Raw genomic sequence first — 17,290 nt, 5'->3', positions numbered from 1 at the left:
ACAGCCCCTCTATAGTAACCTGTATCCTACTCACCGGTCTCATGTTGTAGATGTGCAAAATCTGTTTCTGTACTGATCAAAGCTGACTTTAGCAACTGTTTAGCAAACTCTCTGTCGGACTGTTTAAGTGCCTCTGGGACATGTTAACATCTAAGACGTAGATGTTAGCTAACTTTTCCAGTCTAAGATGCTTACACGTATATATTTCATGATTTGTCATTTGCAATGTGTGGCCAGGCTTGGGTTTCAACCACAAAGCCTGTATGTACTGCTTTTTGGCTTCAATAACAAAAAAAACCCACCTGACATAAGTAAGGAGGAAGACTTTTCTAAAAGGTCTCTGCTTGTTACTGCTTACAAAAAAACAGACTTCATTTTCACAGTGACAGGCCGCCCGTCTTACCCTGACGTAGCTTCCATGCTCGTCATCGTATCCAGAGTTCTGCGGTGTTCCTTGGGAACCCTCGATCTTCTGAGAGCCCTGACCAAGGAACCAGATCTCTGCGTAGTCCATGATTTCTTCCTGCTCAAACTCCGTCAGCCGGTCCTGGAAGTTCTTCAGTGCCTCTGCAACAGGAAGTAAGAGGAGGAGGGTGGGATGAGTCACGATCATATTGATTACACCTCTGCCAAGAGGAGAGGATTGTGAACGATCAACTTAAATGTCAGCACGCTATTTTTACTGCATCAAAATTGTTACTTAGTTACATGCCTGTCTTGAAAAAAACACCCTTTAAAGAAAGATTCAAAATGTGAAATAACATCACTCTCATCCTGTTGTGTTGTATTGTTATCCAGGATTACACACCTAGGGGAGACATGGGTAACCTTTGCCCCTCATATGCCTTCTCTTTCTCCAGCTTGTTGCTGATAATCTTGGTGTTGCGGGAGACAGACACTTTATCCAATGTTGAACCAAACCGCGTGCTGAACTGCTGGGCGGGCTTCGACCTCTCATCCTGAACAACACACACACACACACACACACACACACACACACACACACACACACACACACACACACACACACACACACACACACACACACACACACACACACACACACACCACACCAGAGGAAGCATAGTCCCTTTGTAATTATGAGCAAAGAAAAGATAAATTAACTTTCATCATGTTTTCACTGTGTTCCGTGTCCCTGGAACTACTAGTTTTGAGTTAAATAAGCAACTGTTGAGAAATACAGATGCTTAAATCTTTTTAGTCCCAGAAACATCACAAAGCGTTCTAATTCTAAACTAGCTGCCACTGTAGGATATTACAGGCTGCTGGTGTATAAGTGCTCACCGGGTGTGTCTGATAGTTGTTTTGGACCCCTTTGTTGGTAATTTGGGGCAGGATGTTGTCTGACGGCTGATGTTGGTTTTTGGCATTGCTGACCACCACCTGGACCACTGGTGGTTCAAGCTGAGGCAGGGTTCCTACACCAGGGCCAAACTTCTGTAAATCAGAAGGATGGTGTTAGTTGTACTGCCTTGATTAAAGAAATCAACATTAAAAACACCAAAACATACATTTTTTTAACAATGACAACAATAAGATGGAGTCAGATGATGGAGAAAGATATTTATAAAGTCTGTTTTTTAAACTCCAAAAGCCTAAAATGTATAGCAATGACTAAGGACTTAGATGATGGCAGACTCTAGTATATTCTGCAAAAAAGAGAGTATTCAGAAACATCAACAAGGACATTGTCCACCTTCCACAGCTACAAAGCTTTTAAGATCTTTATTTCTGCGGGGAGTAACCTACTGTGCAGTGCAACAAAAACAAAAGCATCTGTAGAGAGACGGCCAGAACTGTAAGTGTGAAGTCTAAATGTATTATTCTTTTAACAGTGCGACTACAAGCTTGTTACATCCCTTTTTCATTTTTTCATGAGTATGTGTCTGTTTTGGGCTGCAGCTCCTTAGTTTTAGTTTTATGTTCGCAGTTTGTGGCCTACATCCCTTCCACCTGCATTTTGTCTGCAGAGGCTCAGGTGACCAGGACCCCCAGAAGGCAGCGGCTGGAATTACTGATCAGGTCAGAGTGAAATGGGGACAAAGCCTGTGAGGCTGGGTCCTGACAGAGTCTGTCTGTCTGGTTCTGTGGGGGAGGTGAAGAACAGCAACCTGCTTTTCACTGGCTGCCATCGTGCTTGCTCTGAGAGCACGATTACATGTGTCCCTGCCTTGCAAGTTTCTGCCCTGGCAATGATGGGCAAAGTTAGACCTCTGTCCTATGCCAAACTCTCTGGGGAAAATGAGATATCCTACGGACGTGTATCAGCATCAAGAGGGGTATAATACTGTAGAGTATATTTAGGACACGTTTTCACTTACTGGGCTGCAGTTTCACCCAAATGTCATGGTAAAAACTTTAAGACTGAGCTGAAACTACACCCTGCATGCTATCATGTAGCCCTCCACAATGTACTGTATTGCCAACATAATAAATTCTTTGATATTAATTATTAACAGCATTCCAGGAAAAAAAGCTTTCCTATCCAGACCGTAGATATTTCTGATAGTTCATCTCACGTGTTTAGAGCTGCTGCAGGATCTGCCAACTTGGTTACGACGCATAGAGATAGGGCTAAATATAGTTGCAGGCACCTGCCACAACAGGCAAAAGAAGTAAACGCAGCTACGCGACTGTACATAACCATGCTGCTTTAATAAGCTGCACTTCAATGAATGTCAGTGATGCGTTACACATGAACATGTGCAGCAAGATGTATACAGTCACATCCATGTTTTCTAATGAGGATCTAAATGTCAATATAGATGACTTCAATTGGGAAGCTCACCACAGACATTTTTTTTTTCTGAGGAGCTGCTCTGTCAATATTCAAAACATCAGAATAAGTCTCTATGATGCATTTAATGCCTAATAGGATTCTGGTGTAGCTCACTGCATGTGTATGAAAAGAGAAAAAAGAAGAAAGGGATGAATATTATCTCTCAGGCAATGATTCCAGTACACCTCAAATAACTCAAACACAAAGGGAAAAGATGCCATAGTTGATACATGTTGTGGGTAAGGGGTCAGCTGCTGCAGCATCTAGCAGGGGGGAAGCGCTGACCTGTGAGCAGGGTCGGTTTGTTCCGAGACGGTTGCCTTCTGCTGGGAGTCTGTGAGGGTGAGGGAAGGCCTCCGGTCTTGAGGTCTGTGGGAGGAATGAGAGCAATTTATGAAATGTGCTACAAGATGAGAAAAAAAAGTTATGGTCACAAATGCACATTTTTATGCATAACAACATGATCCCCATTGTGAGATTTAGCAAGCCTTTGACACCATGAGAGATGCATTAAAGCAGTCATAAATAACAACAAATATTACCAATTGAATAGCTTCCTGTGTTCATGCTGCCAGGACCCTCATTCTCAAAAACACACAGCCTGTGGACAGCTGAACGAGATTGCAGTGGGACTACCATAAATAAGACACTTTAGGTACCAAAAATAGATTACTTCTGTAAAATACCCAGCAACAGTAATTTTGGAGCACCTGCTGGGTTATGCAGGTGTGTGACCATGTGCATATCCATGTGCCTGGCAGCGGGTGTACATGCACATCCAAGACTGTCCACACTGGAGATCCACTTGTCTCAATCAAAGTTCCTGATTTCTAAAAAAAAAATGTGTCACATGCATTTGGAATGATTGTGCACGATTCTCTCCAACCCCAAGCCAGCTTACACGTGCCTTAGTAATCAGCGGGTAAGTGTGCAGCTCTTTTGGGCAACACCATATGGGTGAAATAAAGCTTATCCCCATGTGGGTAAATGTGCTAAACTCCGTCTGGGGAGGGACGGAGGGAGTGGGTGGGTGAGACAGGATGGGTGGGGTGTTGTCCACAGGTGCTGGATAGGAAACAGCTTTCCAATCAGCACCTTACACTAAACCTTCTAATTGAGAAGCAAAAGCAACATCAGCTGTCACGACAGCATCGTAGGCAGGAGGAGGATGAGGAGGATGAGGAGGAGGATGAGACACTGAATTGACTTCTTAAAATGTTACTGGTCACTGGATACAAGTAAACACTCACTGGCTTTGGGACTTGTGATAGACTTTTTTCACGGCAGACATATCATAGTAGGAAAAGCACAGGTGTATTCAAAACCATTAATGATGGCCACATTCCACTTAGGAGAGGCCCTGGTATTGTGCATGCTGACTTACTGAAACAGCTACTATGACAAGTTGAAATGTCTGCTGTGAAAAAGGTCCATAAAGTTGATAGGATTCTTCAGTAAGACAGGCACACAAGACATAGCCAGAGAAGGGTGTGACACAATAATGTGATCACGTTACAATCTCAGGAGCACTGTGAGTGACAGCAGGAGCCATAGGTCACTGTGGCAGATTGGATTCTAAAACATCACCTGAAAGGTCTGCTCTAAGCCTGACTAATGAGCCCTTAGCCCAGTTGAAACCTGGTGACATCATTGCACGTGCCCAAGTGCACACGTTTCTGTGTTTTCCACCTCTCCTATTAATAACATGAAATAATGAGATTTCAAGATTCAAAACAGCAATTGCTATCTGTGCCTAAGAACCAGGTTTGCACAAGAAAGTGAAAGACATAGTAATACTTCAAACACAGAGTTGGATATGGTTTCACTGCATGATTCAGTAAATAGTCTTTCCTGGGTAGACATGATTGCACACTCAAATGAAACTAACATGAAAGAGGGCATTTGCTCCTAATGTGCCAGCAAGTTTAAATGATGTAACATAAATAGATGAATGGAAGTGAAGACAGGAAACAGAAGTCAGGAGTAATGCTTACTCTGTTTCTACGTGACTGGGGATCTTTGCTAGAGATCACGGTCCTCACAGCAGGGGTGTGAGACCGGCTTTGGGTCCTCAAGGGTCAGCTGGTCTGAGTGCCAGCAAAGCAATAACACCAGGAGTAACTGAGGGTAAACAAACTGTAAAACTGTGCCTACTTACACTGTCAGCTGTCAGACATTTACAGTTGTTTTTCACTGGATAATCACGCTGCCCTGTCGTTTTCATTGGCATTGACTATGACAGGTCACTGATCAATCCACGTTATCAAAATTACTGTTATAAGTTAGGATAGTTTTATTTATTTATAGAAGGTTCACTGAGAGGTAGTCTCTCTTTTGATAATTTTCACACAGTTGCGCACATTCATACCTGGAAGCTGCCCAGTACAACCACAGTCTGATCTGCTGGCCACTGAGCAACTCCACTGGAGTGGTTGGAAGTTAAGGGCCTTGCTCAAGGGCACCTCAGTGGCAGTAATGAGAGAAGGACAAGGGTTGCTCTTTCACTTTCCCCACCCAGATTTACCGGCGACCTCCCGGTCACAAGCTCTCTTCTCTAACCTTTGGGCCACCACTGACCAAATATGGATATGAATATGGATAATTGGTTGGTCCAAGCAAACAGTAAAAAAAGGAAGAAAAAAAAGAGTTGAAATTCTGTTAAGATCCAAAAACGCTGAGGGTTAAATTACAACACTTACCATGTAAGGTGTGAAAAATACACCAGAACACATATAGACTTACAGAACATGTCAGCACAACAAACCCTAAGTAAGTAGGCTAAACAACGACTGAAATAGAAATGGATCAGATTTTTCATCAGAATTTAGCATGCGGTCTGGAGACAGGGGGCAGATTACAAAAAAAGCATTCAAGTGGGATAGAGAAGAAATGGAAATAATTCCAAAGTGAGAATGACTTTATCAATACACATACATGAAACAGTAAATGGTAGACTTTCATTTGAGTTGTCTTTCCATTGTAAATGGATACCTAAATGGGTTTCCCAACATGCAATTAGCCTGGAATGAAGCCCTGTATCTGGGCAAAACAAATTCTTATTCCATAGAAAAGCGTACCTGCAAGCTCACTATAGAGGAATATTAAAGTGAGATAAAGTACTATGGTAATAATCATTTTGAAACTCTCCGTTAATTGGATAAGCAGACGAGTCCTGCCATTATTAGAAAATCATAAATACACTCTGATGGACCATACATTGCATTCAAACGGACATACATTCAGGAAATAGCTATTTTACCAACCACCAAACTTGCAAAAAAATCAAAGCGCCTCACCTTGTTATTTATTTCTGGCAACATGCTGTGTTATCAGTGTCAGCCTGTACAGCTGCTTGACAATCCAAAGACAAACACAGAGGAGAGAAAGACTTTACAGGATCCAAGAAAGAGTCATTGTATCCAATTTGTTAGTCCAGCTTCAAAACCAAGACGCACTTTCTGCAACTTCGTGAAGAGGATTGAATCAGCACTGATGACTAGATACAATCCTGGTCACTGATCAGATCCACCGAGCCAAACCTGCAGTACTCGTGGTTTTGTTTGCTTTTACGCGCACAACCAAGGGTAAGGGCAGTGCGCTGTCGTCAGAGAGGAGATTAGCAAGCGAGACAATCTGGTGAGGGTTTGTGCGTCTTGACGCGTACACGACATGAGATGAGGCAGCCACCTGTTCAGGTTTCTGCCGCTGACAGCCGGGGCTTTCCCGATATAGATTTGTTTATTATCCGTTTGCTGTCGTCCACCTTCACCACGCTGTGACTGATGCGCTCTCCAACACCCACGCTGTACAGAAAGGTTTCACATATAGGCTACACCGACGCACGGATGTCGTGGCCACGCAATACACTGTAACTGTTTTGCAGACTGCTTGCTCTCTCCAACGGAGATCCGGAGATCCTCTGCTATGTATAAATGGTGTCATGGTCCATGCAGTCTCACTGTCATTCTGGAAATCTAATCTTTCTTTCGTTATTGGAAGAAATTCGGACAATTTTGTTTCCAGCAAAGCTCACTTGATTAAAGTGTTATACCAAACAATCCACAATGTACACTATCAAAGGGAAACAGAATTTACGATGTGTCACTCAAGAAAATTTTGAAGATGTGTTAAGTATCTCTTATATAATTCATTATCCCTTTTTTTGCAAACTATGTGCCAGCACTCCCAAACCTAGGCTGTTATTGTTAAAGAAATATATATATATAATTCACTCCTCTTTTGCTAAGATGCTGTGCTTAGTAATGAAATAGAATAATTACTAATTAAAAAAAGAGATGGCAGCTTCCATTATTTTACAATGACTAATCACTAAACCACTGTATTAAACAGCTTAGTTGCTCCATGCCTTGAGGAGCAGAGGTAGCCTACTGTCCAGGAGCTGAATATGATTATATATCAGTTGTTATGCAATAATAATCAGCTTCAGCACAGGATAAGCTGCTATTGAGGAGGCTGCACCTACCCTACTCATTCTACTCTCCCAAGGGCAAAATTTCACTTTATGAGGGTTTTTCTTGCCCCTTATGAGGTCACTATGGTACTAGAGGACCACTAAGGTCTATATAAAAGCATGCAAAGAGCACCGTGTCATGGGACCTTTAACTTTGAGTTCAACATTGGGAAGAAGGTGGGAATACACATTCACACATGTTCTACTTAAGTAATAGTACTATTACTTTGCTTAAATTTTAATTTATTTAAAAAAAATCTACTCATGTAAAAAAAGATGTAGTTCATTAAATAACTTAGTTACTTTTTGAAGTGGGGGAGGTATACTTTTTTAATTAGTTTTTAAATTTTTTTTTTATCAAATTAGCATTTATTTATTTAAGCAACCAGATAAGCAAAAGTGCAAAACATTGGTCTAGATGACAAGATACAGAAAAGTACACTACAAATACCAATAGGAGCAAGAAGGCTGTAGCACAGGTCTACAGAATGGATTTCAAGGATTCAGCAATGCTGAGCCAAGTGTCCAAAATCTTTCCTGGCACTCCATTTATGTGAGCCATGGAGAGCTCCATATATATGACATCCGAAAAGGAAAGGGACCACGTACGAATAGACAAGACAAGATCAGAGTTCACAAATTTTAACATACGGTACTTCAAATAATGGGCTAGGAGGTTTGCAAAGATTTTTATATCAGAGTTAAGCAGGCTCAGCTGTTGATAGCTAGAGCACTCTGTAGGATCCTTAACCTTTTTCAAAAGTAAGGAAATCAAGGCTAAGTTTACATCCCTGAAATTCCGTCCTTCTCAATAGAGAAGTTAATCTTGTCCAGAAGGAATGGGCCAAGTTGTTCCCAAAAAGTTGCATAAAATTCAGGGGGGATCCCATCAAAGCCCGGTGATTTTCCCTTTTGCATATTCTGTACTGCCACTTTTAAGTTAAGTTAGCTGATTTCTCTACTGATAATTGAGGCATGTCAAGCTGATTCACCCAGCTCTCACAGTGGGTTTTATCCAAAGTAACTTCGGATTCACACAAATATGACTAAAATAAAGCATGTTGAAAATCAGCACGCGATTAGTAGTGGTGTTCTTCTTTGGGCTATCACTGTAAATTCGGTTGGCTCTCATAATCTTGATCTGAACCTCTGCCAATTTAGGGAACCACTTAGCCAGAGAGCGAGAGAGGTATTGAATAGCACCAGAGCCTTTTAACCCCTCTTCCAACCCGACGATGTGGATATTGCATGTTCGGTTTTTGTCTTCCATATCTGCGAGCTTCACCTACAGCTCTTAAAAAGCAACGACCATGGCTATCAAAAATACTTTGAGTAGCTTTCCATGGTAGTTTTTAGATTGTCCACATCAGATCTGATAGAGCCAAGGCTTGCAGTTAGAGATGCTAGCTGGGCATGGATAGCAGCTAGCTTCTCGTTTCAGATACCTGTTGAATCTGAGACTGAATCTGAGAAAAATGTGGTTCGAGGTAGCTTTTCTGTTTCTCCAGTAACGCCTCTGCAATGGCATCTGTATTGTTACGTTGGGGTTTGCTCTTATTTGCCATTATGCTTTAAATGACTCTATTGAGCACAAAGTGATAGAATATTCTAAAATCTAAAATCTATTCAAGTAAAAAAAAAGGTAGCTCATTTAAAATGTACTCAGAGCAAAAGTTACTTAGTTACTTTTTAACAGCAATGGGTGGGGTATAGTTTTTTATTTATTTTTTATATTATGTTTTAAGTCATGGTTTTAAGGGGTTATTTCCCTGGCTAATGACAAGACTATACATACTTTTTGTCTTGTTAACCTTTAGACAGAGCCAGGCTAGCTGTTTCCAGTCTTCATTCTAAGCTGAGCAGACCATCTGCTGGCTGTAGCTTCACATTTAGCATTTATGTGTGAGAGTGGTGTCAATGTTAGCAGGAAAATAGAATAAGCATGTCTCCCAAACCATCAAACTAGTCCTTTAATATCAAAACATGCAAATGAAAAATGCAAGTCATCCTAGAGCTCTAAACTCTTATACAGTATCTTCAGTACAGGAGAGATCCAATAGTCCTACATCATCAAACCACAGGCAAGTCAGCCACTGTAAACCTCACCACATTTCACTTGGGGGAGTCATTATGCTGTGCGCATTTTGTCACCCAGGTGACAACGGATTGGTAATCTAAACAATGCAGATACAGTATATCGCTATGGCAACCAAAAATAAATGAAACCAAGCGCTACACTTACCCTAACCCTGACATAACCTAAAATCAGGAGTACTGTGCTACCAGTAAGCCATTCTGAAAATCGAGACTCAAGTGCTCTGAACAGGAAATAAAAAACAAAAGAGAAAGAAAGAGAGTGCTGGCATGTAGACACTGTATGTTTTGGGTGTAGGTGGTTGCCTGAGATCCTGTCTTGAGTCTGTTGCCTCTGAACCTACCTCCGGTTGGACCCTCCTGTTTCTGCCCCAGCAGCAGCAGCCCTGGAGGAGGCTAAAACCACAGCAGGCAGGCGAGGTCCCGTCTTCCCACATAACACATCTCCCCCATGCTGCCACAACCACACCCTGAAGCCCACCTCAGCCTCTAGACACCGTATCCAGCCGGAAGGGAGGAAGTTTATCAGCAGGTCACAGATCAGATAGAAATCCTCAGAAGCAAAAAAAAGGATGAGGATGATGATGCCAGGCCTGCATTCCTTCCTGCTTTTAGTCTAGAAACTGTAAGTCATGTTGTTCCTCCTAACTCCATATGACAAAATAACAGAGCTTTGATACTACAAAGTTCAGTAACACTCACTTTCCATTGTCTTCTGTAGGTGTGTACAAAATCCTGAACATATGAATGACGCCTTAACTTCTCGTGGTTCTTCACAATTGTCCCTTACACTGGACTCTGCATCTCATATTCATATAAGGTTACATTCGGTCGGTTAAGACCTTGGCGCCCTCTTTGTTTTCCTCCTTGTCAGATTCCTCCAAACTATTTATCTTTGCTCCGGGATACAGACAGAGTAGAAAGGCAGGCTGCAGACAGACAGTGAGAGGATGCTGTTGCTTTGTGCAGTTGATATAATCGGGGAGGGAGTGCTCTGTGTGTTGTGCCGCTGCCAGTGACGTATAGATGGGACTCCACAAGGGACCCATCCTGAGCCGGAGACACAGCAGCAGGGGCCCGGCACTTTGCTTCCTGTAAAGGAGGCCTCTGGGAGTGCAGCTTGGGAGGGAGGGGGGGGAACTGTGGGACATGAGACAGAGAGCTTCTGTAGATGCAGATCCCATCATCCTCAGACAGGGAGGGGGTATATAGCTCTAATGGGCCTCCCATGTGGTTCAACAGATGCCTGAAACTTTCCTCTGCCTTCTCACTTGCTTTTGTATCTTGGAGACATCGCCAGGGGGGCTATCAATCCCCCCTCCCCCTCCCCATCCATCTCTTCTACCGTTCTCCACCTGGTTTGTGCCGCCACTAGCCCCTGTGGGCTGCTACAGTCTTGCTGACAAATAGTGTGTAGGTGAAATCTTATCCCACCACACCCTGGCCTCCTGCCTTCTGCACACAGCAGCAGGGAAGTGCAGAGTCCACAGCGGGACAGGACACAGTGGCTGGGTATGAGCTTTATCCTGCAGGCAGTCATGGGGGAGTGTTGTAATGTTGTAATTACCTCTCTGCATCTCTTTGTTCATTGATGATGATACATAGATTAGTTAAAATGTGAGGACCAACTCTCTTCCTCAAGTAGGTTCACTTTAAATGTTCTCAAACCAAAGGACATGTCCTCTTAGTGACCAGAACATAAATTCTGCCCCTCTACCAAAAATAAAATCTGTTCGCCTTGTTTTGGTGACAGGAAAAATGTTGCTATTTCTGTAGCATGAAGCACCAGGCTACTGTATTCCATTACTGCCCTGTCAGCCATTCTTGATGCTTATATGACAGAGTGCTAGCTGCTGCATCTCTTTCTTCCTACATTTCTTTGGTTTATTCCTTTTTAAACATCTATTCTTTTGTTTTTTTATTTATTTACTCTTTTCTTGTCCCAGCGGTGGCAGAATCTTCGACTGGCTGTTGGCTTCCTGCCACCTTTCCCACGTGTTTGAACCATTAAGTTCGATCTGGCTAGTGGGCAGCCGGTGGTTGGACACGCACCAGGCCAGATGAGACTCAGTCAAAGCAGGGCCAAACGACCTCCTCCTAGAGGACTATAACCTGGTGCCTTACAATCTGTTGGGCCCAGGCTAATCGCTGCCAGGTGTCAGACGACGCAAAGTAAAGCGAGGTGAACTGCCAGCCAAAACAGACAGTATCAGCGTCTCCTTCCACTTGGCAGAGAGGAGCGTGGGTTTGACCTGTCTAGCAGGTGGACTGCAGCATCTGCAGTTTTAGCTTCTCAGTGACAGCCTGTCACCATGTGAGATATGGGTCGAGTTCACAAGTTGACACAAGTGCAACCACATAGACACACTCTGAAATGCACTTATAGGCTCAATGTGGCTCACATATGACACGATAATGGTGTTTGGCAATAGAAATTGGTCCAGAAGGGCAGATTAACAACAGTGTTTTCAGTTAACGTTTCTTCTATTTTTGAATGATTAAGTGGACAAAGACTTGAAGGACACTTTAATCACATGTGACTTAAAGTCATGTTTGAGGTCAATTCTGTCTGTTTAAAAAGTTGTGGAAATGTATATGCCAAATAAATCCAAAACTTAAACCTTTTGCTATGAAAACGTTATTATATGAGGACTAGGGAATTGCAATGCCACATGGGTTCATGTTTGCCCAAGGGTGACTGACTCAACTAGAAGTATTGTCAGAACGGTAGCTAATGAACAACCAGCACACAGTCAGTGTATTAAAAGAACATCCGATGAGCTGTTGTTATTGCAAAGTAATTACAATCAAGTCAAGTTCTGAATGTTTGTCTGATTATTATCCTCATTCTCAATCAAAAGGACTGAGAGGTTGTTTTGTGTGTGTGAGTGTGTGTGTGTGTGTGTGTGATTGTAATGGACACAGCTTAAAATTAAGTGGGGCTCAAGCCAAGCCAAATCCCATTAGTGATTTGAAGAGGCTCACTCCAACTCGGTGAAGAGGGCAAGTCAAAAAACAAACTCCTTAATTAAGTTTGGGTCCAGCAACAGTGGCACAAGCCCTGTTTGATTGTAGCAAAGCTCTGTCAAGGTCTAAAGGGGCTAATGTTTGCTGCGTATAGCTTCAGTGAGAAACTTTCTATATTTATATTCTAAATATATATATACAGTGTGGGGTGTCGGCTTTTCAGTGATACTTAAATGTAGCTACTGTGTTAGAGCAGAGGGTGACAGCAAGTTGTTGTGTTTGGATGAGACATGCTGTACCTGCATGGTTAATATGGTGGCTCACTACACCCCTTGACAAATTACGGTGACAAAAATAGATCAAATCATGAAAAATGTAGATTGCAAACAATCAAAATTCCGTTAAAAAATTATACAATTATCACCTCTATAGGTGTAAAGTACCATTGCTACTAGCAACAAAGTATGGCTGGACAATAAAGGTGATCTCAATCATGTAGTTGAAACGATTGGTATGGAAATAGAGCATTAATTGACAACTATTTTGATAGTCGAGTAATTGTTTCAGTCATCTTTAAAACAATTTTTTTCTCCCTGTTTTATATTGTGTTAAACTGAATATCTTTGTGTTTTAGTTTGTCAAAGAAAAAAATCATGACTGATTTGGCATGTGTCCTTAATTTGGAAAACTGAAATTTGCAGACAAATAGCATTATTATTCATTATCTCAATATGATTCTGTTGAAATTCAATAAGTAACACAGCATTATTGCATAGTCTTCCTTACAATAAAAAATCGACAACATTTGTTTGTGCTTTGTACTTAGAACCTTTGTCTTCAAAGTGTGTCAACTGTACAGGCCAGTAGAGACCACTTTCATACAGTACACATAATCCTCCCGTGCTTCAAAAAAACATGACACATCACACTTTATGCACTGTAATAACCACAAACTATACAATACGATACAAGAGCTTCCTGTCTGTCTTCTTTGTCAGTCAGAGACACAGACTGTCACAAGCAGTACCAGAATTACAGCTCTCCACAGGCCACGTTCCCTGGCCTAGTTCAGCAGAGGATTGAACCGTGGTGATATTTTAAACATCAGCCTTTTTTAAATGTCCCCAACTGTGAGTCTGACAAATGAATCCCTTACTTTTGAGACTTATCTCAAAGTGGCTTTATGTAAGTTGCAGATTTTGTTCATTCTAGTGACTGCTTTGGACACAAACGGTATTGTTTTTACCACAGCTGCTGAGATTTAGGGTGCTTTATGGCCCACTGTAGATTACTGAGTTAGCATTACCAGGAGGTCGTATAGTCGTGATGATTGTTTTGCTCAACCAGGAAATCATTCATTTACAATAAGAAAATAAGTTACAAATGCATCGTTGCATTTCAAGCGTTGCATATGGTAATGTCGAATGTCTCGTGAGACAAACCGAGTATCACTGTCACAGTGTCACAAGCCTAGACTGTATATTAATGCACAGCGCACGTGTGACGTCACCCATTGGTTTGTGGAGATCCGCTGTACGTCGTCGAGTTTTGCGGTGGCGAATTAGGAAAACACATGCAAATACATAAACGGATATCGGCACAAAGCTACAACAATGGTACAGAATGGGCCTACTATAAGCTCAAACACTGAGCCACCAAATATATAGGGTATAAAGGGTATAAAACACATCACTGAATTAAATGAAATGAAATCAAAAGTTTGCTGCCTCATTGTTTGTTGCTAGCAGGATCGCTGTGGGAGTGAACGGTGTAGAGGTGCTGCTGCTACTTCTTTCAGTTACACTTGCTGGGTTTTCTGCCTCAGGTCTATTAGGCTTTTTAGCCTTTGATTGATTTATGAAGAAATCTAAAATGTGCTATGTTATAGGCAAGCTAACATCTGTACTGTTGACCTGCAGGGAAAGTTTCCACAACTATCTTCCCTCATTAATGAGTGTCAGAGGCATGCAGCCAAATCGGCAGATTTATTCTGATCAAATTATGTTTTTATCTCTGACCAACCAAATTTTAAAATCAAACTACATTTGAATTTTAATGATAGGGAGTAGGTTAAAATCAATAATAAATTAATTTAAATAAAAATATGTAATTTGTAATTATGGTTGTAGTTTCCACCCTCCACATGCCTAGTTCCTGTGGCCATGTACTATCAGACCTCTTTCACACAGCCACTGTATTCATAGTTCTGTCCTCAAATCAGTCAGTACTCTGGAAACTCGTTTGCGATCTCACCATACTCTCTAATCAAGACGCAGCCATCAAAGAAACATGACCTGAACAAATGTCACTGACGTAGCGTTTTCTTTTGCTCTTGTCTAGATTGAATTTCTTTTTGCAAAGCATTTCTCCAATTCAAAGTGAGAGCTTTCTGTGTGTATGACCTTGGCATTAAAATTAGAAATTAGAGCATGCAGGTGAGGCAATGACATGACTATGTTGGATATGGATAGAGTGGCTGTTATGAGCAAAATTCCTAACTTTCTAAAACTAAAACAACCTAAAACAATTGTTGGCATCCCAGTTTTGCATACTTTCAACTGTTCAGTTCAAATCCCAAGAGAAAATATTAAAAAAGTGTCACTAATCAAACATGTCAACAAGCAAGAAGTGTCTTCAACTGCTCCCAATACAACCTCTACTTAAAACAGCATCATCGTTCTCTCCAAATTTCTCAGCCATGGAAGCCTTACCTCATTAATCATTCTTTCATCTAAGATCTGCTGCTTCCCATTCCTGGAATGAGACCTGACCCAGGGCCCCATATTCTGGCTCTGCTCGCCCCGCAGAACCTTACTGTTATTTCAGTACTGCCGATCAGGTGAAATAACTGGCCCCCTTGCTAGACAGCTGAGGCAGGTGTGGCGTTAAACTTGCACAGGTGCATGTATGTCCATGAGATTTCTCAAGCCTGTACGTTTACCTGCATAATCAAAATGTGCGTGTCAGAGGTTTTTAGTGCTTAATATGCTTACAACACTGCAAGCTTTAGCCCGTATCATGTGCAGGGAAGGTGTTGACCTGAATGCCCCAGACTCTGCCCTGCCAAGTCTGAGAACCTGAGATGTGACCTGCGTGAGTGATGATGGCCTGGCAGCTCTGGTGCCCCACACCTGGTGTCAAAAGGCTATGATGCTGCCCCCAATAAACCAAAACCTCTCAGCAGCACAAGCCACCACATCTCATTTTCCATTTATAACTTTTCCAGAACGTCTCTTTTTACTTTCTTCAAATCTTCCTGCCATTGCTAACACCAGCTAAAGTGGCGAGTCCCTGCCTGTACCCCACCCTTCCGCCCTCTGAAACGGTTTGCTGTACAGGGAGGATTGGCAGAGCTTTGTCACCCAGGTTGTCCAGCCTTCTTTTGACCCCATACGCATTGACTCTCCTGTCACTTTCCAGGGCAGCCTCGCGAGGTGATCCGCTTTTGTCGTCACCTGAATACAAAAGAACACAGGTCCGAGCTAGACTGACACAGACAATACACTGGCTTCAAACTGTAACAATTAGCGCAAATTGCAGGATTTAATCTGATTACATGTTTGGCAACACAACTGTTGTCTTTGGGTGCCAAATACACAAGGCTATTCGGTTCCACGCAGTGTCATCAAAACACAGTGGACAGATAGAGTCTGTAAAGGAGATGCTGTCTTAGATTCTAATCGCTTTATTATCCAAGGCTCAAGTGTAATCTTCCCAACTGGCATTCAAGGCCTTTCTCATTCAACAGATGCTACATAAATATTATGACACACTCTGGCCTGTAAGACCAACACAGAAATGACTACCAAGTTAATTCAGTTGCGATTACCTTTATTATGTAACGCAATTATCAGTCTTCATGATTGAAGGAGGAAATTCATTTTAGAGTAATTCTTTATAGAACACACTTTAAACACCACGAGCTCTGGTGGATGTAAAATGAAATGTCTCAAGTCTGATCTAATATAAATAGATATAAAAAATGATGACATAAGGTTAATTTTGCAGTCACCGTCAATATTTAATCAAGCTGCTTCTGGATTTGATTAATCTACAATTGTCTGGCAGCTGGCAAATTGAATGATCGTTTATGCTTTCTATTCCTTTTTATAAACCATATATATTTCACAAAACAACAGGGCTCATTGCATTTGTGATATTATTGTTGCTGGTATAACTGGTCATTTTAGTTGCAGCATTTGCTGGTTTAGACACAGTGATGGTAATGTTCGCAAAATTGACTGCAGAATAATCATGTATGAAGGATTCAGCGAGCCAAACAAGGTAACAACAACTAATCCTCTTATATAACAATATTTCATATATATATATAGACTTCACACATTATTACACAACAATGCTCGTGAGCCTGTGGAGATGGAGGGAGAGGGGGTGACGGGGGAGGACGTTGGCATACCCTGTTTAGCAGCACTGCACTGCATGACTCACCGTTAAAGGAAAACAGACGCTTCATGCAACCAAGCCAGGCACTCATTAACAAAACTCCCTGGGTGGCTGTTTACCCAACATTCTTGTTAAATCAAATTAATGTTTATCACATTTGGGGAGTGTCTCCGTCCAGCTGTACTCTTTGGAGCACCTCATCACCATGGAAACCTGCAGCTGTTAAAGGGCAGCACAAGTAGGCTCAGCCTTGGTAGATTGAAGGCGAAACGCGGCCCAGGTTTTCACAGTCCTGTGTGCACCCGTGGGAGGGGTAACAGTCATCCACAGCTGAGAGGATGCCACGATGCCTGGCTCTGTTATGATGCTACATGGAGATGGGGAAGCATGAGCCACGTGACGGTCCTGACAACAAGCCAGAGGCCTTCTTGTTGGTACACGTGAATGCTCGCAAACACGCATAAACACGGACTCAACATGAACTGCACACATGACAGCACGCCAGGATTAATACGGTAAACTAAAACTGAAACGGAAATAAGCTGTGAAAAATA

General features: G+C 42.0%; 1 protein-coding gene across 2 annotated transcripts in view; it reads right to left on the bottom strand.

Annotated features, from left to right (window-relative positions):
• The window catches only part of dyrk4 (dual-specificity tyrosine-(Y)-phosphorylation regulated kinase 4), a 32,505-nt gene that overhangs the window by 7,259 nt on the left and 7,956 nt on the right, over positions 1-17,290 (bottom strand). Inside the window, exons 1-5 of one of the 2 annotated variants that reach the window (XM_032522930.1) lie at positions 6,097-6,650; positions 3,086-3,169; positions 1,306-1,458; positions 809-959; positions 404-567 (exon numbers count right to left, since the gene is read on the bottom strand). In XM_032522930.1, coding sequence (XP_032378821.1) covers positions 404-567; positions 809-959; positions 1,306-1,458; positions 3,086-3,169; positions 6,097-6,120 — 576 coding nt within the window. In that variant the 5' untranslated portion in view covers positions 6,121-6,650. Of the gene's footprint in view, positions 1-403; positions 568-808; positions 960-1,305; positions 1,459-3,085; positions 3,170-6,096; positions 6,651-17,290 lie in introns of those variants that run through there. The other variant, XM_032522929.1, reaches the window with a different exon arrangement.

This window comes from Etheostoma spectabile, chromosome 8 (assembly GCF_008692095.1).
Source record: "Etheostoma spectabile isolate EspeVRDwgs_2016 chromosome 8, UIUC_Espe_1.0, whole genome shotgun sequence".
NCBI lineage: Eukaryota > Metazoa > Chordata > Actinopteri > Perciformes > Percidae > Etheostoma > Etheostoma spectabile.
Note: the sequence above shows the minus strand (reverse complement) of the source record. Positions and strands in the feature narration are given on the sequence as shown.